The following is a 25,406-nucleotide window of genomic DNA, read 5'->3' as shown; positions in this document are numbered from 1 at the left end:
CCAGTCAAATATGGCTGATATCCTTCTTTCAGTTCCAGATAATTAGTCACTTAAAGCAATATAGCCAAATTGCCCCCTTTTGGCCCCACCCCTCAGCCCCCTGGGGGGTCAGCCCAACCATCTGTACAATTTTGAATACCCACCCCCTAGGAATGCTTACTGTCAAATTAAGTTAAATTCCAATCAGTGGTTAAGAGGAAGAAGTCGTTTAAAGAAATTGTTGACATACGGAAGACAGACGACAGACGACACGGTATGGCATAAGCTCACCTTGGTCCTTCGGACGCAGTGAGCTAAAAACACAATAATTATATGTTCAAGTTTAAAATTTGAATATCAAGCAGACATATACTGACTAAAAATACTTCTCATTTATAATGTAAAATATTATTGAATACCTTAATGTTATACCGTCCAAGCTGTGTGAATTTTCCACAAACCTATAAAAACACAATAATTTAATGTTCAAATTTAAAATTTGAATATCTAGCAGACATATACTGGCTTTAAAGACTTTGAAACGTCTATATAAAACTACGACTTTGCACATATTTTATCACATAATATAGTCTAGCTGGCAAGTTGAGGAGACTTCAACTTATTTTTCTCCATTTCTTCAAAAATATCTCCATCCGATTCCGGTTCAGAAGAAACGTCTTCCTCTATAAGGCACGAAGACACACTGTCATTTACTTCTGATTCTCCAGGAATCTGGGACTGTTCTGATTCTGTAGTCTGTGTCACAGAAGAGCTTGGCACTGTACTCTGTGCCACTGAAGAGCTTGACACTGTTGTCTGTGTCACTGAAGAGTTTGAATTTAGTCCCATAAGGACAGCATTTGTTTGTTTGTTGCCCTCATGATTATCCACAGCAGGGGTCAAGTCTGACATGTCTTTGACCACTGGCGATTTATCGGCAGGGGTTACTAATTTCTCTAATGGTGTCCTTGTTGCAGAATGACCAGGTGGACCTCTGAGCACCTCCTTTTCAGTACAGCTATCAAACACATCTTCATTTGTTATTTCTAAAACAGATTCATTTGTATCTAAAATACTATTCTCTTGTTTCCTTTGTATAGAGATGTTCTTGACTTGTGAACTTCCGTCCAATGCTGTTTCTTTCTTGCCCAAAACATCTTCAACCTCTGCCCTCTTCCCACAAGCACCTTCAAAACAATGATTCTCACCCACTACCCTCTTGTTACAAGCATCTGGAACACCATGATTTTCATCGTCCGCTCCATTGTAACAAGCACCTTGAGGATCTTGATTTTCACTGTCTGGGTTCATTTCACTGACTGAAAGTCGATAGATATGCAAAGGGTCACTTTTGTCCAGAGACTGGACATGTTTTAGACCTCGCAAGTCAAACTTCTTGATGGAATGCTGCTGTCGAAGAATGGTCACTGCTTTCTCGGAGGCATCTCGGACTGTTGTGGTTTTGAGGCTTGTTCGAGCATCAAATTCACGGATAGCATGATTCAAGGTATTCAGTATACTCAAATCCTTGGCCTCAAAAGCTGAGAAAAGGTCATGGATGGATACTGGAGAATCTGCTGAGAAAGAAAAGAGAAATTAACCGTTACAAAAAGTTAGCATACTTCAAAAGTCAAACAGGTTATGGAGAATTTATAACATTGAAGTCTCGTATAAAGATTAAGGCAGATATCTTCTATTGAATTGAACTATATTTATTTTACAACAGTTATAAACCAGGTTTATCAACTAATATTTATCATACTAGTGGGCCCATATGGAAGTGTACAGGGTGTCTAAATGTGGTAGAAAACAGAATTACACAGAGGAACCCCTGATGGTCCATCAGGACACTTCACACCTGATCAGCTCGGAATTGAACCCTGAACTTCTTGCTGGAAGGAGAGTGCACTATCCACTCTGTCATCTGACCTCTCCAAATGTAACTTGTTTTTTGAAAATACACATTTCCTTGTCAAAATGATTATTATATCTCTTTTGAATATATGTGTTAGTTGTAAATTTTTAGACATTATATGATAAAACAAAAAGTTTCATAGAAAATCCTTTTTGAATTTGTTTTGCACTATGTGACCCATTTAAATGTCCCCCAAACAATAGCCCCCCTGTGAAAATATCAAATTTGATTTTCATCACCGAAGAATCATTTCATTTTATAATTTAGTCCAAATCCACGGGTAACTAATTACACAGGAAAATATCAAATTTGATTTTCATCACCAAAGAATTATTTCATTGAAAAATTTGGTCTAAATCCACGGGTAACTAATTACACAGGAATTGCTGTGCGAGGGCTTTACAATAAATGGCTCTCCATGAACCTCCTAAAGATTCAATGAGCAAGTCCTTAAAGTGAAAATGTTATCCTTATCAAAGTATGATTTTAATGAATGTTAACGCAAATCAAACAGTAAATTTCAATTCAAAGGAGATGTTATGCTTTAGAACCAAAATGGCTCCCTCGGCACCTGATGGGGTGGGTACTTTCTTTAGTATGCATATCTGACTCATCATCTAATGGAATACTGGTGAAAATCAACCGTAACCTTTCAGAGATGTCCTTTGAAACTTTTGCACTCTGTAATCCCTTACGCGTCCCTGTCCCTCAACCCCCTGGAGGTCAGTCCCTTCTTGAGTATACATTCAGATTCCCACCACAGGCTGACAATTACCACCTAGCTTTACCAAAATCTGATTGACGGTTTTTGAGAGGTCGAAAATATGATTATTTATGGACAACAAGGCAATCACAACAGATCACCTGAGCAACTAAATTACCTAAAAGCTAATTAATTAAATGATGATATTGAAAGGTACGCTAGGATTGATGCCATATTTGAAATGATCGTTAATAAACTGTAGTAACAATTCATTGTAGATATTTTAAAGTTTCTCATAGTGAAATTCTTTTGAAAAGGAGGTACAAAGGCTGCGTGACAGTAAGGTAGCATATGTCCTTAACAGATTTAGAATGTGTTTATTTCTACCAATATTATATTTTGACACACCTGACTTACTCTGTATCTGCAAGCCTGACTGGTCCTCCTTCACAGGCGATTGTTTGGGTATACACTTGGCTAGTATGGCCTGAATTTCTGGATTCTGGAAGTAGACAATGTTAGTGGGTTTCAGTTACAAGTAGTTATTCTAGATACTTTTTTGACTTTTATCATTATTAAGTAAAACCTCCATATAATGCCCTTTGTCACAATACAGTAAAACCTCATTGCAATGCCCTTTGTCAGTAGACAGTAAAACCTCCATATAATGCCCTTTGTCAGTTTACAGTAAAACATCCATATAATACCCTTTGTCAGTAGACAGTAAAACCTCCATATAATGTCCTTTGTCACTATACAGTAAAACCTCTATATAATACCCTTTGTCACTATACAGTAAAACCTCATTAAAATACCCTTTGTTAGTAGACAGTAAAACCTCCATATGTCCTTTGTCACGATACAGTAAAACCTCCATAAAATGTCCCTTGTCAGTACACAGTAAAACCTCCATATAAGGTCCTTTGTCACGATACAGTAAAACCTCCATAAAATTGTCCTTTGTCAGTACACAGTAAAACCTCAATATAATGTCCTTGTCACTATACAGTAAAACATCCATAAAATGTCCTTTGTCAGTATACAGTAACACCTCCATATAATGCCCTTTGTCAGTATACAGTAAAACCTCCATATAATGTCCTTTGTCAGTAAACAGTAAAACCTCCATATACTGGCATTTGTCAGTATACAGTAAAACCTCCATATAATGTCATTTGTCAGTATACAGTAAAACCTCCATATGATGTCCTTTGTCACTATACAGTAAAACATCCATAAAATGTCTTTTGTCAGTACACAGTAAAACTTCATTAAAATGTCCTTTGTCAGTATACAGTAAAACCTCAATAAAATTGTCCTGTGTCAGTACACAGTAAAACCTCAATATAATGTCCTTGTCAGTAAACAGTAAAAATTCCATATACTGTCATTTGTCAGTATACAGTAAAACCTCCATATAATGTCCTTTGTCACTATACAGTAAAACATCCATAAAATGTCTTTTGTCAGTACACAGTAAAACTTCATTAAAATGTCCTTTGTCAGTATACAGTAAAACCTTAATAAAATTGTCCTTTGTCAGTACACAGTAAAATCTCAATATAATGTCCTTGTCAGTAAACAGTAAAAATTCCATATACTGTCATTTGTCAGTATACAGTAAAACCTCCATATAATGTCCTTTGTCACTATACAGTAAAACATCCATAAAATGTCTTTTGTCAGCACACAGTAAAACTTCATTAAAATGTCCTTTGTCAGTATACAGTAAAACCTCCATAAAATTGTCCTTTGTCAGTACACAGTAAAACCTCATTATAATGTCCTTGTCACTATACAGTAAAACATCCATAAAATGTCCTTTGTCAGTATACAGTAACACCTCCATATAATGCCCTTTGTCAGTATACAGTTAAACCTCCATATAATGTCCTTTGTCAGTAAACAGTAAAACCTCCATATACTGGCATTTGTCAGTATACAGTAAAACCTCCATATAATGTCCTTTGTCAGTAAACAGTAAAAATTCCATATACTGTCATTTGTCAGTATACAGTAAAACCTCCATATAATGTCCTTTGTCACTATACAGTAAAACATCCATAAAATGTCCTTTGTCAGTATACAGTAAAACTTCATCAAAATGTCCTTTGTCAGTATACAGTAAAACCTCATTAAAATGCCCTTTATCAGTATACAGTAACACCTCCATATAATGCCCTATACAGCAAAACTTCTATAAATAAAGCTAATTTTGTTTATCACTTTAACGTTAATTATGTCTGCTATTTTCTTCAATATGTTACAATATGTAACAAGTCCCTGACTAATAAAGTGATTGCAAATATATATATTAAACGCCAAAATTTTGCATGACAGTAAATGGCAGTAAAACAAGGTTTTAGAATGGAGTCTATAAAACTGCACCAATCCCTAAGGTTAGAAATGGGCAGTAAAATTTAGTCCCAGGTTACTATGTAACGTATGACATTCAAGTATATATTTTTTCTATTTTTCCTTAAACTTCTCCATCATGAGCTTTATAGAATGTATCTGTCTACTGAAATATCTTCATTCCGAATAGACAAGTCTATTGGAATCTTATCATACTTTTTTTCAGCTTCAATTTAATATTGAGATGACAATGTCTGTATTGAAATACCATAACACCTTCAGTTAAAGTCTGTTTAAACAGGTTCAGAATTATACAGGATTTGTTGAGAATGGTGACACCATACATCTGTTGTTGCTGCCAAAGACAAGTTAATCCAATGCAATGAATGTCCAATGAAATATTTCTATCACAATTGACCGTCGATAAAACACCAATTTAGATGTGCCGATTCCACATTGGTCATAGATGACTGCATGTGTGACCTTCATGATCACCTTCGTGAATAATGTCCGCAACAGACGGACAAAACCAGCCACACGCAAAAAAGTAAAGCATGCAGGTCAGATTGGTTTCGCCGATATATAGGAGAATGGGGACACTGTCTCCTTGGTCTTATCTATAATGAGTGCTAACAAAACCACGTAATTGTTCCCACGACAATAGCACGCTGTCCTGTCCAGACCGTGGCCCAGTCAACAAATAAGATTAAAATACTGAACCGTGTCAACTTGCGCTCATGTGTGACCTTACTTTACTGAGATTGTCCGACACCAAATCAATGCCCCTTCAGCTTCCTGTTGTACAAGCTTGATTTTTTTTTATTTGGTATTCTAAATAATCAAATAGAAAATTGAATCTAAAACAAAAATGCCATATCAAAAATAAACTTCCTGAGGTACAGCTTTTTTTCCTTCCGTCAAAATCATATTTTGCATTACTTAAAGTTGTTTTTTTTTAAAGATTTTTCTTTTTCCCATTCAAAAGTATACATGAATTACTTTAAGTAATTCAAAATATAATTTTGAGATGAAAAAGAATGCCTGCAATTTTTTTTTTAAATCAGTCTTTTATGTAATCTTTTAGTAAAGCCATTCATTTCATGAGCGTAACGTTGACCAAGGTTTTTTTTACAGCAGAGAAGGGAATGGCCTACGACACACAGGTCTAAAGCTCCATCGTTAAATATAATTTACTGACCTCCATTATATTAGTGGGACTTGCACAGCCCATAAAGCCCTCTAATACAACAATTTAGGTTGAGCGAGAATCAGTGTAAAACCATGCCCAGGAGGATTGTTAAAGTGACGAAACATTAAGGTTGAACAGACGCTATCTCTTACCCATCCTTTCTCTGTTTATTTCATGATTTGTTTTCCCATCGTAAAATCTGCTCGTTTTTTTTTTAATTGAAAAGGGTTAAATCCATTTAAGTCTTAATGTCTAAATGGAGTGGCAAAATGGTCATGCAACTTACTGAAAGTTAATTGGCAGCTCCAGATTTCCATATGGAACTGATAATGGATTTTTTTTTATTGTTCATGTAACATGTTTCAAAAATTTAGGGTTTTCCAATTTAGTTTTATGCTAAAAGCCAGGCAGGCTTTAACAGTTTTCTTTCCATTTTGAACCATCAATCTACAAAAACTCTCAAAGAGACATTAAAATAAACAACATCAGCATAACAATGAATTACTAAAATCCATCCAGGTTTTCCATTCCCATGATAAATTTAATGGAATCTAATGTCGATATTACATATGATTACAAAGATGTATTGAAATCTTAGCGACCTCATCTCCTGCCTGGTCAAATCGCAATCTCATCTACAGTGAAACCTGGCCTTTCTAGACCATTGGTGTTGTGTGTGTAAACATTGGAACCTTGCTAGTAAGGACATCAGTGTTTGTACAGTGTAACCCTCTGGATAATGGTCCTTTTTTGTGTGTACAGTCTGGAACCTTGCTAGTAAGGACAGTGTTTGTGTGTACAGTCTGAACCTTGCTAGTAAGGACAGTGTTTGTGTGTACAGTCTGAACCTTGCTAGTAAGGACAATATTTGTGTGTACAGTCTGAACCTTGCTAGTAAGGACAATATTTGTGTGTACAGTCTGAACCTTGCTAGTAAGGACAGTGTTTGTGTGTACAGTCTGAACCTTGATGGTAAGGACAATGTTTGTGTGTACAGTCTGGAAACTTGCTAGTAAGGACAGTGTTTGTGTGTACAATCTGAACCTTGCTAGTAAGGACAGTGTTTGTGTGTACAATCTGAACCTTGCTTGTAAGAACAGTGTTTGTGTGTACAGTCTGAACCTTGCTGGTAAGCACAATGTTTGTGTGTACAGTCTGGAACCTTGCTAGGAAGGACAGTGTTTGTGTGTACAGTCTGGAACCTTGCTGGTAAGGACAATGTTTGTGTGTACAGTCTGAACCTTACTAGTAAGGAAAATGTTTGTGTGTACAGTCTGAACCTTGCTAGTAAGGACAATATTTGTGTGTACAGTCTGAACCTTGCTAGTAAGGACAGTGTTTGTGTGTACAATCTGAACCTTGCTAGTAAGGACAGTGTTTGTGTGTACAATCTGAACCTTGCTTGTAAGAACAGTGTTTGTGTGTACAGTCTGAACCTTGCTGGTAAGCACAATGTTTGTGTGTACAGTCTGGAACCTTGCTAGTAAGGAAAGTTTTTGTGTGTACAGTCTGGAACCTTGCTAGTAAGGAAAGTTTTTGTGTGTACAGTCTGGAACCTTGCTAGTAAGGAAAGTTTTTGTGTGTACAGTCTGGAACCTTGCTAGTAAGGAAAGTTTTTGTGTGTACAGTCTGGAACCTTGCTAGTAAGGACAGGGTTTGTGTACAGTCTGGAACCTTGCTATTAAGGACAGTGTTTGTGTGTACAGTCTGGAACCTTGCTGGTAAGGACAATGTTTGTGTGTACAGTCTGGAACCTTGCTAGTAAGGACAGTGTTTGTGTGTACAGTCTGAACCTTGCTTGTAAGGACAATGTTTGTGTGTACAGTCTGGAACCTTGCTAGTAAGGACAGTGTTTGTGTGTACAGTCTGAACCTTGCTGGGAAGGACAATGTTTGTGTGTACAGTCTGAACCTTGCTGGTAAGCACAATGTTTGTGTGTACAGTCTGGAACCTTGCTAGTAAGGACAGTGTTTGTGTACAGTCTGGAACCTTGCTATTAAGGACAGTGTTTGTGTATACAGTCTGGAACCTTACTAGTATGGACAATGTTTGTGTGTACAGTCTGGAACCTTGCTAGTAAGGAAAGTGTTTGTGTGTACAGTCTGGAACCTTGCTAGTAAGGACAGTGTTTGTGGGTACAGTCTGGAACCTTGCTATTAAGGACAGTATTTGTGTATACAGTCTGGAACCTTACTAGTATGGACAATGTTTGTGTGTACAGTCTGAACCTTGCTAGTAAGGACAGTGTTTGTGTGTAAAGTCTGGAACCTTGCTAGTAAGGACAGTGTTTGTGTGTACAGTCTGGAACCTTGCTATTAAGGACAGTGTTTGTGTGTACAGTCTGGAACCTTACTAGTATGGACAATGTTTGTGTGTACAGTCTGGAACCTTGCTAGTAAGGACAGTGTTTGTGTACAGTCTGAAACTTGCTAGTAAGGACAGTGTTTGTGTGTAGTCTGCAACCTTGCTAGTAAGGACAGTGTTTGTGTACAGTCTGAAACTTGCTAGTAAGGACAGTGTTTGTGTGTAGTCTGCAACCTTGCTAGTAAGGACAGTGTTTGTGTACAGTCTGAAACTTGCTAGTAAGGACAGTGTTTGTGTACAGTCTGGAACCTTGCTATTAAGGACAGTGTTTGTGTATACAGTCTGGAACCTTACTAGTAAGGACAAGGTTTGTGTGCACAGTCTGGAACCTTGCTAGTAAGGACAGGGTTTGTGTGTAAAGTCTGGAACCTTGCTAGTAAGGACAGTGTTTGTGTGTAGTCTGGAACATTGCTAGTAAGGACAGTGTTTGTGTGTAAAGTCTGGAACCTTGCTAGTAAAGACAGTGTTTGTGTGTACAGTGTAACCCTCTGGATAATGGTCCTTTTTTGTGCGTACAGTGATACCAAGTGAAACATCTTACACAGTGAAGCCCTTTTGAAAATCAGATCCTTTTTGTGTGTACAGTCTGAACCTTGTTAGTAAGGATAATGTTTGTGTGTACAGAGAAACCCCTTGATAACAACATTTTTTGTGTGTACAGAGAAACCACTTGATAACAACATTGGGTGTGTGTACATGGAGCGGTGTCTGGACACTTTGGTTTGTATGCACAGTAAAAACCTTATTTATCTAGACACTTTGGTTATGAACCTTGCTAGTCATTGAAACTTTGTCTTGTGTGTACAGCTGAACCTTGTGACTCTTTGACACCTTTGTGAGTATGTACAACAGAACCTTGCAAGGAATTTTATTCTTTGGTTTTTGTGTCCATTAGGATATGCTAGTCAGCTGGGCACTTTTGATTTGTCGAATCTGTATAATCTTTCTTAAAGCAGTATAAGTCCCCTTTACTGAGTTTATGAAAAGTTAACGATGATTTTTTTCCCTGCAGAATGATACATTGTAAGCTATAAGAGGACAGAGATCAGCCAATGACATATCACACCCAATCATAGCTGGCTCATCCCCAAGTTACGACTGTGATAGGTCCTCCAGTCAGAAATGTGTCTAACCATTCTCTTCCTAGTGTGACACTAACTACAGATAGAGATCAAAGGACAACCGGCTGGGAATTCTTATCTCGTTAGTCAGGTGGCCATGTACCTGTGAGTTATCTATGTTGACAACCATGTTAGCACCAGAAAATATATTTTCCTGTCCTGATGAGGAAAATGATTGGAACTGCCAGAAATGTCATGGTTTTTTATAGCATAAAAATGGACCCTTATAAGATATTCTTTCGCCTGAAGAATTCTTTTAGTACTACCAGATTTTGATAGTCTTCGTTTTGACAATAAAGGTACATGAGTTAGTTCTTTACAACGTGTTTGAATGACCTTGACCTTGATTGATTGAGTGGTTTTACGCCCGCTTCACTACCGAGTAGTTGGATTATCCTGCAGACAATTAGGCCCTCTTATATACGTACCTTGTGAACTCCAGGCAATTAGGCCCTCTTATATACGTACCTTGTGAACTCCAGGCAATTAGGCCCTCTTATATACGTACCTTGTGAACCCTTACTTTTTATATGTATCCGCAGGGAATCAATATTCGTATATTAACTATACGCTCGAGGCCCATGATTGGCTTATGAAAAAATGTTTTGTATCTTTCAAAAGAATCTGTTCCCTTCCTCAAATGTTTGATTATGTCACTGACCTTTTAATCTCTGGTTTAAAGATCAAGTGTCTTAAATCATCATTCGTTTGAATTACCTGACCTTTTAACCTTTGTGCCCCAGTAAAAGTGTTCATTACCATTTGATAAATGACCTTGACATTCCATACCCTTGTGCAGTCAAAACCAGTGTCCCTGCATGACCTGAAACTCAATGACCTTGACATTCCATACCCTTGTGCATTGTCAAAACCAGTGTCCCCGCATGACCTTGAACTCAATGACCTTGACATTCCAACCTCTGATACACGGACAAAACTAGTGCTCTTGCATGACCTTGAAATTAATTACTTTGACATTCCAACCTCTGATACACAGTCAAAACCAGTGCTCTTGCATGACCTTGAAATTAATGACTTTGACATTCCAACCTCTGATACACAGTCAAAACAAAATTGTCCTTGCATGACCTTAAACTGAATGACCTTAACATTCTTACCATTTAAAGTTAAATGTTGACCTTATAAATGCACAGTTTACCATAAATACCATTATATATATTACTCAATCGCACACAATGTTCAGGTTGTCGTAATTCTAACTATTTTTATGGAAATCCCTTTCAATATAGAATATTATCTCAGATCTAAATAATATTCAGGAGTTCCCTCCATTGATGTGACGTACTGCTTCACAAATGTAGCTATATGAAGCGAAACAATTCGTCTCGTGTGCCATTTCTTCCAAACAGCTATAAGGGCATCTTGGACATTGGTCGTCGAGCTGTCCATCACAGACCAGGACCCAGACAAGTGAAATATTCATGACAGGGTATAATGGGGGATATTGCCGTACTGTTTCCGGCTATCCCATAAACTTGACCAATTTCCCAATTGGCCTCATTTATCATTTAACGCTATTCCAGTTTAATTGAAATATTCATGAATTTGGCAGCAATGGGTCGAGTGTCCAAATTCGAAATGACAATCACCACATGTACAAGCCACGAGTAAAACAAACACCTGGTGGTCCAGATACCTTATACTGTCTAAAGACTGTGTTACGTAAAACACAAGTTTAGTAATGTCCAGAAATTTATAAAGATTGTTGTCTAGATAAACACAAGCTTTAACTAAAGAAACTGTAAGCAAGCTCACAAAGATATACCTCCTGATTGCAATTACAATGTTTCTTGAGCAGAAATTAAAGTTTCAAGGGACATAACTCCAGGGAAAATATTAGAATCACAAATTCCTTTCCTCATGAACATTAACATATTTATAACGCACTTTAACTGCACCATGTAACAAAGAATGCCAAAAACTGTTTAGGAGACGTGCTTACAAAGTTTCCTGAGCAGAAAGTTCAAAGCGCCATAACTCCAGGAAAGATTGTTGTATTACAAATTCCTTTCTACATGCACATCTTCACAAGATGTTCTTTCACTGTGTCAAGTTACAAAAAAAACTATTAAATGGTAAGGGAGGATTTGTGCTTACAAGGATCATGGACAGACAGGTTGATTCCTATAAGTACCCCCCTCCCCCGTTCCCCAAGGTTTGTATAATAAGTTTCACGCAAAAACTGGGCTTGGTTGGAAATTGTTCAGTAAAAACACCAACTATATTTTCCACAAAAATACAACTCATGTTTTAAACTGAAATATCCCAGGGCTTTAAGTTTAAATATACAGTAAAACACATGCAACTCAGCAGAGCCAATAGCATTTTACTTGTTAACCGAATTACCCGTGTTTCAATATTAAAACACAAAATCCTGTTTAAAGCTTGATATCCCACAGGGCTTTGGTATACTGCATCAATTACACGCCAGCAGCTACCATTTTTGTTCAGACAGCATTAACCAATGAGAAAGGGCCGATAAAGAGTATGCGTGCTTCATTGTGACCGACACATTAAATATTCATGGATACCTTTCACTTTCAAACTCTACGACCTAAACATAGCAAATGCACACACACTGGTGACAATGTTTACAATTTGTACAATAAAAAAGAGAATTACATAAAAAAAACATCAATTTTAACCAGAACTGAGTTAATGCACTGGTAACCTATGAAATATACATAGTCTGGATTCCACTGATCATGTTTAAAATTTACCTAATTTCATCGAGGGCTTAGTCAAATTTGATGAAATCTACACATTTATTAAGAAAGGTGTTGTCTCAGGGTGGCTGTGTGACGGATAATAATAACGAACCAACAGATAGACAGACAATCTATTGAAAACAGCAAACACACATTTATCCCCACTGACGCAGCTTTTGCTGAAATAGTGGGAGGCGAGATATTTGTATGGTGAAATCTATTATGAAAAGTATCCCAGCATATACACATTGTAGTTCATCTTTTTACAATTCTGATTTTGCAAACAAATGTATACCCCCCCAATGAAATGCGTACTGCACAGGAATGAGTTTAGCCTGTAGCTGTGCGGCTGTTTTAGGCAGTTGGTCGGAGGGAGAAGCATGATAGCCCTGACATTTAAGACAAACATGAACCTCTAGGGTCTTGTAGTCAATCACGGGGAACACAATCAGTTGTGATTTTAAATATTCATGAAACTACTTCGCTGATAATGGAGGAGACTTATTCTGACCGATAATCGCCTTGACATGATCTATTTGTCTGGTTGTTGATTTATGTCTGTTGAGTTTCACCCCCTGCGACCGCATACCTCATGTATACCTATAGACACAAATATATAGGGCTATTTGCTGTCTGCCAATAGAACCCAAATCTTTTTTCCCCGAGACCACAAAACTTGTGCATACTGAGGTAGACATTAGAACCGATAGTATTACCTCCTGTGACAAAATACCTCAAGTATACCTAGATATATATAGGGCTATTTGCTGTCTGCCACTAGAAACCAAGGCTTTACTCCCCAAGAACAAAAAAACTTGGGCATATCTAGGTAGACGAATAAAGAACCCACAGAGTCACCCCCTGCGACCACAAACCTCAAGTTTACTTTTACAAAGACATGTATATAGGGCTATTTGCTGTCTGAGGTAGATGTTTAGAGCTGACAGGGTCACCCCTGAGACAAAATACCTTAAGTATACCTAGACTGTAGATATATGTGCTGTCTACTGAATAATACCCATAGGTTTCATGCCCTAAGACGGAATACATACCTCAAATATAACTTATTAAGAATGTAGGTCTATGTGCTGACTCTATCAAATGATACCCATCGTGTCATCCCCATGTGACAGAGTACTGCAAGTATACCTAGAGTGTAAGTCTATGTGATGTAATTATACCCACAGTTTCAAGATATATATATATATATATGTCTGTAGTTTCACTCCCCTGTGACAACATAGTTACCTTCAGCAGACTTAAACATAGTGTGTTTATTTTCTTTGTACCAAGAGAACCCCTGCGACCACATACGGTACCCTCAGCAAACCTCGACCATATATGTATATGTCCTGCATACCAATTATAACAGACCCCGTTTCACCCCCACCCCCACCACAAACCTGCAAACCTCACCTATATATATGTATATGTGTTGTTTACCAACAGAACCTATAGTTTAACCCATTCACCCCTAAAGTCACATTTGAACCTTACCAAATCAAAGACTGGGCAAGTCCAGTTTAAATATGTAGGGGTGAATGAGTTAATTATCTGACCACATTATCCTCTGGCACACCTAATAGTAGACCTCTTGTTATAAGGCAGGGAACTAAATATCCACTTAAATACTATCAATCATGATATTTGATAACTTTTCTGCAATAAATTACTAGAAATAATTTTAAATTGCTCAAAGACTCTAAAAAAAAGCCAGTATTCTATCATTTTCTTTGCACAGAACACGTACAGCATTAATTTAACAGGAAATTAACTTTTCAATGCCTATTTATAGTAAAATTTTCTGAACTCTTAAACAAAAGGACATTTTGATACCATATATATTACCTGAAATAACTATAATATTGAACTCAAATATAGTAACCGTTGGAAAAAACAATTACGTCTGGTTAAGTACAGTTAACATTTTTCCTATCGTAATTTCTGACCGACATTCGAAATCAAATTTGCTAAATAAATGGATTTGTCTGAAGTACATTAAATGAAATGATATTCTGTTTCCATCTTCATTTCTGACAGACAATTTGGTTTCTTTTGAGGAAAATGGCCGTCTGGGTGTAACCAAAATTTAATCATTTTTGTTCCTATTTTAACTAGTGACTGACATTCTGATTTCTGTAGGTTCGATAAGAGATTGTCTGATGTTATCCCAGGCGCTTCGTAACCAGACACTTCGGACAACTCCGCGATTCAACAATTGGTTACAATCAGTGTCTGACAGCCACGGATTTAATCAAATTTGTTTAATGTATTAGAAAGTCTAATTTCAAGTCTCTGGGCCATTTTAATTCCTAATGCCTCTAAACTCAAAATACTTCCTTGAACTATTGACAGTGTGTTATCTTCATCGCAAATGAAAGAATCAAAAACGCACGAAACAAAAAAAAATTCTACGTCATTGGAAGATAAGATAAATTGATCGGCTCTTCGCGGCAGTAGCGTAACACAAAAGGGTTGTGGATATCTAAAATAGAAGTCAGCTTGTGATACGGAAGACAAAAATATGTTTGGTTATAATTATCAATAACACAATTACCCACTTGCATATTAATTAACACTTTGCGACATTACGCTATCATGATAGGATCAATGTCAAGGTCATTTTAAGAGCCTGACTTTCCGTAAAGAATGCAGCATATTGGGTAGACAGAAAACAAATTGTATTGGTTTTGTGTATACAGCGAAATCCTTTCAAAACCTGATACCTAATGTCAACGACTGTTGCATCTTGGGACATGACCTGATTTTAAGTGATCGCAGAATCTATTAAATTACAGATACTGCCTTGGATATTTATATCTTCTGACGCGAAACATGACACAGATTTTCTATTTAAGCTTCTAAGGTCTTATTCATTTACAATAATTCATGTCAAAAAAAAAATGAAAAATCTCTTTACCAGGTAACTTAATCTTTTTTTAAATTTATATAATTTTTTTTATTTATCATTGGAGTGGGACCTCAAATAATTATTACCACATATGTAAAATATTGCCTAAATATTCATAACAATCCATTTTGAAGCCTTATATAATGTTTAGTTTACAATTTACAGTTATTTCTCAATTGTTTGTCACCCATATTCGTCTCAACAAATGTTATAATGTTGTATCGAATGAAATGAGTTATTTTCAAAATGTGATTTGATTTTTCTATCCAAGTTTTTAAAGGAGACCCTTGCCACTGCCAAAAACTATCAATTATTACTGGAAACTTGTTTTTTCTGCCATATCATACTGACTATAAGCTTTGATAAATTACCTCTGAAAAGAAAACCATATCTTACGGGACTTTTATGAGAAATAATGAAGATGAAATAAACAAAATATAATCAATAACAACGTGTTCTGAGTCGAGTGTAAAAAAGTCAGTGGGACTCGACGGGATTCAAACCCAGATTGATATACTATCGCTCTAATTACCGACTGCACTACCTGGCCACCGAGGGGGGGGGGGGTCGGTGATGCAGTGGATTAGCACACTTGCCTTTTAACAAGTGAAAAGGTATGGGGTCACCTGCCCGACCACTTGGGTTTTCCCCGGGTACTCAGGTTTCCTCCCATACTAAGACCCCCACACGCTAACATCCGGGCCAACAAGAATGATTTGTACAAGAAAAGAAAAATTGTTTCATAATTGTTGTAAAATAAATAAAGTTCATTCGTTCTTATTCATCAGTTGTGTCCTGGCCCAACTAAGCTACAGTTATATCTCAAGGGAAGTTCAGGGGAGGTAACTGTTATACAAAACAAGAGGCCCATGGGCCTTAACGGTCACCTGGTATATTTATACACAGAGGTGATATTGTTTTTAACATGAACAGAAATATTATTCAAAGTGACAAAAAACAATAAAACCACCTTATTCAATATCTAGCATACAGATTTAAGACTAAAGAATATTTGAAACAAGGAAAATGAAGAAATTTTAGCACACTGACTCCTTTGGGCCCCACCCTACAGCCCTTGGGTGTAGGGCTGGCTCAACATTTTCAAAGTATCAAACTGTCAACTCAAGGTTATAATTCCAATCAAGTTATTAACATGTTATATTCAAAGTTTCATTTGCCATTATAACCCATAATAAAGTTTGCCTCCTTCCCTCCTTCCCCAGGGGGTAAACGTGAGACCCTAGGGTCATAAACCTTAGGACCCTTCCATCTATGAAGAGTGTTTGATTCTACCATATCTGGGTCTTTGAGAAGAAGATTTTTGAAATTTCAGTCAATTCAACCCTTTTTGGCCCCATCCATCAGCCCCTGGGGGTCAGTCAGGGCTCATATGTGCATACTATCAAACTGCTACTTAAAACTGATAATGCGAACCCAAATTGAATTAATTCCAATGGAAATTAAACAAATGTTGGTCCAAAATGTGATTTCCCTATATAAACTATAGTAAAGTTTACCCCTCCCCAGGGGTAAACGTGAGACCCCAGGGTCTTGAAATTCACTATTTTGGTAAAGTACCTTAAGACCCTTCCATCTATAAAGAGTATTTGATTCTACCATATCTAGGTCTTGAGAAGAAGATTTTTGAAATTTTAGTCAATTTGACCCTTTTTGGCCCCGCCCCCTGGGGTCTTGGGACTAAACCGGCCACTATTTTTGTTGACCTTTGTCCATGGAAGGTTCCTGCAAAATTTCATTGAAATTGGTTCAGGGGTTTTTGAGAAGTCGAAAATGTAAATTGTTTATAGACGGACGACGACGGACAAAAAGCGATCGCAATAGGTCACTTGAGACTTTGTCTCGGGTGACCTAAAAATACAGTGCAATGGGACAGCGATCCTTAAACATTGATAAATTAGTCATTTGACAAGTCATATTGGAGCTACCTCCACAAACAGTATCTCTTCTTTTTGGTACGAACTGTAGCAACATTGTCAACTGGATTGAGTGTCAATGGTTTGGTTTGTTGGTGCTTTACATCCTACTAACAGCTTATTTATATCATTTTACCCTTTCACCCCTAGGTACCTTTAGTAGACTCTACCATACATGGATTTGGATGAGTCTATTATGGTCTACAGTGTTGAAAGGGTTAATTAAGGACGTGCCGGGTTATGGTGATGGAGGAAAACAGCTTATTTATATAATTTAATTAAGGACGTGCCAGGTTATGGTGATGGAGGAAAACAGCTTATTTATATCATTTTACCCTTTCACCCCTAGGTACCTTTAGTAGACTCTACCATACATGGATTTGGATGAGTCTATTATGGTCTACAGTGTTGAAAGGGTTAATTGAGGACGAGCAGGGTTATGGTGATGGAGGAAAACAGATTATTTATATCATTTAACCCTTTCACCCCAGGTAACTTTAGTAGACTCTACCATACATGGATTTGGATGAGTCTATTATGGTCTACAGTGGTGAAAGGGTTAATTTAGGACGTGCCAGGTTATGGTGATGGAGAAAAACAGGAGTAACCGGAGAAAAAACACCACCTGCGACCAGAGCTAATGGCAACTGCCCATGTAGGTCTTGAATCCGCAAAACCGAAACATATGACTTTCTGTAGTATTTCCCTAGCATATGTGATAAATATAATCCAGTCAGAAATGCATAAACATGGTGGTATAGTCCTGTGAAGAATGTTACACTCAGTTTTCAATAGTGTTTTGTATGTTTATTATACAGAATATGGTATAAATTTTATCACTGTTTCCAAAAAGAATCTTCAGTAACAAAGTCAACGCATCAGATCTTACTAAAATGACTCGAAGGAACATATCAGATACACCAAGCTTGTTTATTTACTTCAGCTTTAGGACCTGTGTCCTGGAAACCGATAACGTCATACAAAAACCAGGACGTGTCATGCATACACGTGATTCGTATGGTTTATTTTGATGTAGTGTCCGCGTACGTGACTCCTTACGACATCTGATGAGCAAAATCTGACACAGAGATCAGATTACTCGACTTTCTGTTTGACTGACATTTTCATTTTCGTATCTTGTTAAAATAGGTTGCCTTATAACTAGGCTAAAATGTTTATCTCCAAACAATCTACACCAGCAAAGCAATGTGATTTTATACATAACGTAGGGAAGCAGTTGCTCATTCTTAATACCATAAATATCCTGCAATAAACCCTTGGGGGCCAACACAAAATTACATATCAATTACTCTAAGTTAGGGAAATGGCTTATAACTAGACTGACTTTAACCAGCTCTTAATATTATTATTTTTTCTCTCGAATATTTCCCCGATACATTTTTCTTCTATAGCTGGCATCGATCTCCCCCTAGTTTGAGTTTAGAACTTGGAATCAGACATCCAAGTTTAAAAAATTATTTGGGTCTAAATTTTCCTGTATAGTTCAATATTGAACTAGAAACAGAGGGCCTTGCTAAGCTCGTAACAAAGCAATTATTTTCTTCTGATCTGCAATAGATGTGGATGGGCTTATTACCAGGTAAGGGCTTATTGATGAATAAGTACTTAAACAAAATATGTTACACCTTCTTTTGAATATTCACAGATCAGCAACAACTCCTTATGTTAGAACAAGACTGTATGAGCTTGAAATACCACATTGAAAGTCCAGTCAATCCTATCATTGCATTATCAAACACAATTTATCAAAAAAAAAAAAAAAAATTGATGCAAAGATATAATACAATTGTCAACAAAAAAGATATAAATCTTTTCAATATTCCATTCAAACCTATCAAGATCATATTTCATAAAAATATCACAAGGATTACCGATCCATCAAACTGGTAGATTTGATTGATATGGAGCACGGAAACTCAAGTTGACGGATGTAATCCAATTCTCAGTGTAAGTAATTTGTGGAGACGTGACAGGCAATGTTGTACTGCATCAATCTCCAGGGATACAATTCCTTGATGCCGAATTTGAATTGAAACGGACAGGAAAATCAGTAGAAGAATGGTTTTATAATCTAACATTACAGACATGAAAGCTCAAAGACTTCAATTTATGATCAAAGGGAGGCAACCCCTTATCTTGTAATTTGTTATGACAGACCATCATGGATCCCCAAAACACTGCCAAAAACTGTAATTTTCCAGCATTACTACAGCTTTGATAAATCCATTTTGTTGAAAAGAAAACCTTACCTTAATTGCTGGCCTTTTTTTAGAAGTTAAAATAAAATGAAAATAAAATTTAATCTATCAGCAGTGTTTTGAGTGTAAAAAGAACACTGCTAGACTGGGATTCCAATCCTTGACTTCCGATTATTATACTATCGCTTTATAAGTAATTGCGATACCTGGTGAACGTAAGTGTCCTGGCCAATCTCTGCTACAAGTATTTCCAAGCGAAGGTTAACAGGGGGTTACTGTATATAGGGAAGACACCAGTGCAGTGGGACAGGATAGATCCTTAAAGCTGACCAATTATTTCTGACCTAAAGTTCTTACTCTCTTCGTGAAATAGTTCTAAGTATGACTGTTTGTCTGGAGGCATATATTCATTATTGTAATCCTTTCCGGGTTTTTCCAACTAACCGACTGAGGAATGTTAAAGGCGTATGACCAGCATATTGGACATTACGCCAAAGGTGTACAAGACCAGTAAGTACATATAAAATTTCAGAAAGATCCATCCAGTACTTGAGATATAGCAAGAACAAACTTCAAACAGGGCCCCACCCCTATGCCCCTAGGGGGGTCATACCCACCAATTATAACAAAAATTGAGACCCCTTGGCCCAAGGATGCTCCAGACTAAATAAGGATAAAATCCCTTAATCTCGATGGTCGAAGAATGATTTTAAAGGTTTTACCTCTATTTCTCCTATAGGGCCACGCCCTTCTGCCCCATGGGAGACCACACCCACTGCTTATACAAAATTGAGTCCCCTTGGCCCAAGGATGCTCCAGACTAAATTAGGATAAAATCCCTTAATCCCTATGGTAGAAGAAGGATTTACTTCTATTTCCCCTATTGGGCCCCACCTCTCTGCCTCCAGGGTGGTAAGACAGACCATTTATACAAAATTGGTTCCCCTTCACCCAAGGAATCTTCATACTAAATTTGGACAAAATCCTGTCATTCGTACAGAAGAAGGTATTTGAAGAATTTGCTATGTTTCCCCTTTCGGGCCCCTCCCTTCTGCCCCCAGGAGGGCCACACTCGCTGTTTATACAAAATTGAGACCCTTTTGCCAAAGGATGCTCAGACTAAATTAGGATAAATCCCTTAATCCCTATATATGGTAGAAGGATTATAAATGTTTTACTTCTATTTCCCCTATTGGGCCCTGTTAAATGTTAAAGGAGGAATGTTAAAGGCATATGTTTGACCAGCAAATTGGACATTACGCCAAAGGTGTACAAGACCAAATTTCTTTTTTCTAGAATAGGGTATGCCTCCACTAATGGTACAGTTAAACACGCTCATATTCCATAGATTCTTTAAGGATCCCTGTCCCACTGCTGACAATTAATTAAAACACTAGAGAGTTCCACTGTGGTTTTTTGTACATGCAATTACCTCCCCTTGATTTCGTTTTGAATATACACTGCCAGGGCACCTCCGTTGACCAGGTAGCTCAGTTTGTCAGTCAGCAACGTTAACAGTGTAACAGTCTGAGATCCTGAGTTCGAATCCTGCTCTGGCACTACTCATTTTTACACTCGGAACACTCATTTGTTGATATAATTTTACTTGTACTTCACCATTATTAATGTCTCATAGAAGTCCCGATGCAAGGCATGGCTTTCTTTATCAGAAATGATTTTTCAAGTCTATACAGTGAAACCTTGTTATATCTTCCAATTCAAAGGTTGGAATAGTTTGTTATAAATTTCAGAGGTGAATGAGTTAAACGGGTTTGGTAATAAATTGAGAAAATAAACAAAGGAATTCATAAAAAAAAGGGCGAAAAAGGAATATTGAATAATCTTGGAGCTAAACGAGGTGGCAATTAAATGAAATGAGGGGCATTATATCGAAGTTTTACTAAGGTCATGCCAGAAAAATAGTTTCCACCGAGTATTACCAGTTTTTTTGCAGTGATACAAGGATCTTGAACAAGAAATTTGACGGGTATTATTGATCCCACCGCACGCACCACACATTCGCTATCTAATAAACATCTCCCAATCCAGTGGCGTAAGAGATACCACAGAGTTAAATGATGATGGATGAGGATGTCAAAATTTTCTCAAAGGTATCATCTACGTTTTCATTGATGGCAATGCAGAGTTTAACGGCATTTATGACCCAATCCAATGACTCTATATAAGCCAATTACAGAAACGTAATTATCTACCGTTAATCAATAAAGATGATTGGGAAAGAGTCTTGAGGGGTGTTTGATATACGAGGAAATAAATTCAATCAACAAATACAGCTCTCCATAAGGGCAGATACTCAGGAATTCCTTGGCCTGCTGTTTACGCAAAGTTAAACAATCGAAATCTACCAGAAAAACAGTCTCTGAAACTTTACTGGTATATGGCTTTGGACCAAATTACAAAGCCAGACCAGCAGACAATGGCAAATTGGGATTACATAAATGCTAGAAACCTTTTGTTGAACACGCAGAAAAACAAAGAAATGATGAATCATGGGATAATTATGAGCACACAGCTACATGTAAAAAAAAAAAAAATTCACCCAAAAAGTACCTGTTAACTATTACACGAGTGTGCACAATACACAAATATTAACGGTTAGCAAATAAAACAGTTGCATGCATATCAAAAAAAAATTAAATAAATTATGAACATTTTAATTTATTGTTTGGTTTGAAAGAATGGTTAAATGTTTATATGGTCGAAAAAGATATTAAATGACTGTTTTTGTACACCACAATAAACGATGGATTTTAATAACGTCTGCCAACAATCAGTATTGCATATTTGGAATCCACTTGAATAAATTGATACCGAAAACTGTTGTAATAAATCTAACATTTTCAGAAAACACAACCGTTGACAGATGACACTAGTGTGTCTTTGCTCATAGAAACAAGTACTTAGCATGAAGAAGGGATGACAGATTTCACGATTCTTAGGAAAACTATGGCCATAAATTTATCAGAATTTCCAATAACTGATTGAGATCCCTGCATGGCCGTGTGAAATCACTTTATAACATTACTTAATTCAAGTAACCTCACCACAACTAACAAAGGGAGACAATTTCATTTCTCATTATTGACATTATCGATACCTGAATAACGAACAAATGAGATGTCAGCCGGAGGCTGGGGGCGTGTAATGCATTTAACATGAGTAAAAAAGACCACAAAATGTAATCACAAACTCATTGGCAATGGCTTTTGAAATCCGTAATCGCATAAGCATTGAATCATGACAATCTTCATGTAATCCTATGATCTGATTTAGCAAATAGTACCAGTCTTTTTATTATTGACAAGGTGAGAATTACAATCGATTCTTATAATCACATTTCCCCGTAATATTGGGAACTCATAAGGTCAACATATCGATAGCTAAGGAACCTCTGTACTTCTGGAAACATGAAAAGATTCGTTATTATTCATAATATTCTACTGATCAAGAATGTTTAGTGCATTATAAACGATAGATGTTTCAGACATACAGACAATATGAAATATATGAATTAATCTATCTTTTTAAGTTTTTCTCAATCATTCTTATCTTCCAGAAACAGAATTATTAGTTCTAACAAATCTTAAATTCACTCTGAAAAGATTTTTTTAGCAGGCCCACCTCTTATTTACAAGCCTTAAAAATCTGGCAACATGTCACCCTAAGAAAGCCATTGTCAGCAAAATGGAGATCTGATAACCAATACGGTATTCCCGAAAAATTAAGGAGCCATGTCCCACTGCACTGTGGTTTTTCCTCTATGTAATATTACCTCCCCTTAACTTCTGTTTGGATATAACAGCAGAACAATTGGGCAAGGACACTTCCGTTGATCAGGTAGCTCAATCGGTTAGAGCAATGGTCTAAAACTTTGAGGTTCATGGTTCAAATCCCATTCCGACCCCACAGAACATTTATCTTCGAAACACGGTTCAGTGATATTTTTTACTTTTTTTCTTCTACAGGGCCGGTGCCTTTTTTATTGGAAATTTTACTGCACAGACACAAAATGAATCGGGAATTCTACAACATGTTACGGATGTATGATATTAGGGAAACTTTGTTTGATCGCACTCAAACAACATCATGTGTAAACAAAACTTGAAGCTTGAATTCAATGCCCCAAGATAAACTTCTATTTGTCAAAATTGTTAACAACATTGTACAACAGTTTATTATAAGAAGGCATACTTTAATTATTTTACAAGGGGTTGGGAAAATATTGGGTCAGAATTGGGAAAACATCACTTGGAGAAAGTACCTTAAGTCGGCACTAAAAATGGGGTAAAAAAATCACCGGGGTTATATATACCTTTTGTTAAGAATATATTTACTATTCCTTATAAGAGTCCTGCAAGGTAAGGTTTTCTTTTCAGAAATGATTTATCAAAGGTTAAGTACTCATGCCGGAAAAAAAACAGTTTCCAACATTTATTGATAGTTTTCGGCATTGGTACCGCGGGATCCTTCAGGGGTCTTAGAACAATTTCGTCAGATATACGGTGATTAGTGGGGAGTGTGATTGCAATACAAGTCGTTTTCAGTGAGGGAAGTGATTAAATTGAACTCTATTTTGGTTTCAGTGCAATCCTGACGGCAGATTGTACCGAATGTTACCAGAATTTGTACTTTGTTGACCCCAGTGTAATGAGGATATTAGAATTCGTAACATCAGTGTCAGACTGACCTCAAGCAGAGATGGTGTGTCATGTCCTTTAGTCTCCCGCTCATTAACACTTCAGGGTTGAACAAGTCATGGAGTTACCAATAATTTCTATTCCGATTCAAAGAGAAGTGCTGCTGGGTAGGAACCTTTTAATTTTATTCTCAAAGATATAAAAATTGTAGTTATTGGTTATTTTTTTCCCAACAAATTGATATTTTAAAAATATTCCCAATGTTTTGAGATAGATTTTTTTCTAATCTGGGTTAACAAGGACATCCCCCTAGAATTTCTTATTTTCTTAATTACTCTTATTTTTTGGACTTTTATGTGATTTATTTACTTTTATATGTTGATAGCTTTATCTGGACCGTATGTCACGTGTAAACCTTCCTAAAATCCTTTAAAATATCAATAAATCTTCAATTTTGGCTCTAACAAAGTAGTTAGAGGCTTCAGAATAACACAAATGATTCAATACTATGATATATGCTAAATAATTTAAGTTTTAAATTTCTCACAAATTCAGAGAAAAAATCTAACTATTTTTGACCAAATCTCACTAAAAATAATCACTGATCTCACTATTTTGCACCGGAAAGTTATGGCATGTATGAAGACTGAAACGGGCTATATACAGTCAATCCCTGTCAAATCAGTTGACTTCCTAACTCACATAGCTAATTCAATCACAACCAACCGTTTTTTTTTTTTGTTTTTTTTTTTTTTATATATAATACTGATATATATAAATAAATTGATAGGAACTGCCAGGGTTGGGGAGCCCTGGAGTCGGTCCCCTAAACAATATGGTGTCCTCACATAGGAGGGCTCTCATTCATCTTTCTCTCTGCTAATTTTATCTAAATTCAAATATTTTCATAACACTTTTTCATCAATATAACATTCAGAAATTTGATTGGGAAATAAAACATTTGCAACCAACTGTTAAAATGAATCCTTAATTAAACTTTTTCAGTACCCAGTACTATAATACCGGTAATTACAATAACAGTCATTCCTGGAAAACAATAGCGAAAATATTCATTCTCAGAATCGTATAAGAAAAGGTTTCAATTTAATTCGAAACAAAATGCTCATCAAACTATTTATTAAATAGATGAAAAGTTGTGTAGAATATATACTTCTTTCTGAGGTCAACTGAAAAGAAAATCCTAACAACTGACGAAAGCCCGGAAAAACTCCTGGTAAAAACATTTCAGAATTCGTATTATTTAAAGAAACGGAAACAAATTTCAAACATGAAATTTATATATATTGATTTTCAATGTAAATAATGCAT

General features: G+C 36.6%; 1 protein-coding gene across 3 annotated transcripts in view; it reads right to left on the bottom strand.

The window, feature by feature from the left end:
• Positions 1 to 276: 276 nt before the first annotated feature.
• Positions 277 to 25,406, bottom strand: part of LOC110463513 (ankyrin repeat domain-containing protein 27-like) — a 75,007-nt gene continuing 49,877 nt past the window's right edge. For all 3 annotated transcript variants that reach the window (XM_021518156.1, XM_021518164.1, XM_021518171.1), the window contains 2 exons: positions 3,006 to 3,099; positions 277 to 1,556 (listed from right to left, as the gene is read on the bottom strand). In XM_021518156.1, coding sequence (XP_021373831.1) covers positions 571 to 1,556; positions 3,006 to 3,099 — 1,080 coding nt within the window. In that variant the 3' untranslated portion in view covers positions 277 to 570. The remainder of the gene's footprint in view (positions 1,557 to 3,005; positions 3,100 to 25,406) is intronic.

The sequence above is a fragment of the Mizuhopecten yessoensis genome, unplaced genomic scaffold, assembly GCF_002113885.1.
Source record: "Mizuhopecten yessoensis strain PY_sf001 unplaced genomic scaffold, ASM211388v2 scaffold1511, whole genome shotgun sequence".
Lineage (NCBI taxonomy): Eukaryota > Metazoa > Mollusca > Bivalvia > Pectinida > Pectinidae > Mizuhopecten > Mizuhopecten yessoensis.
Note: the sequence above shows the minus strand (reverse complement) of the source record. Positions and strands in the feature narration are given on the sequence as shown.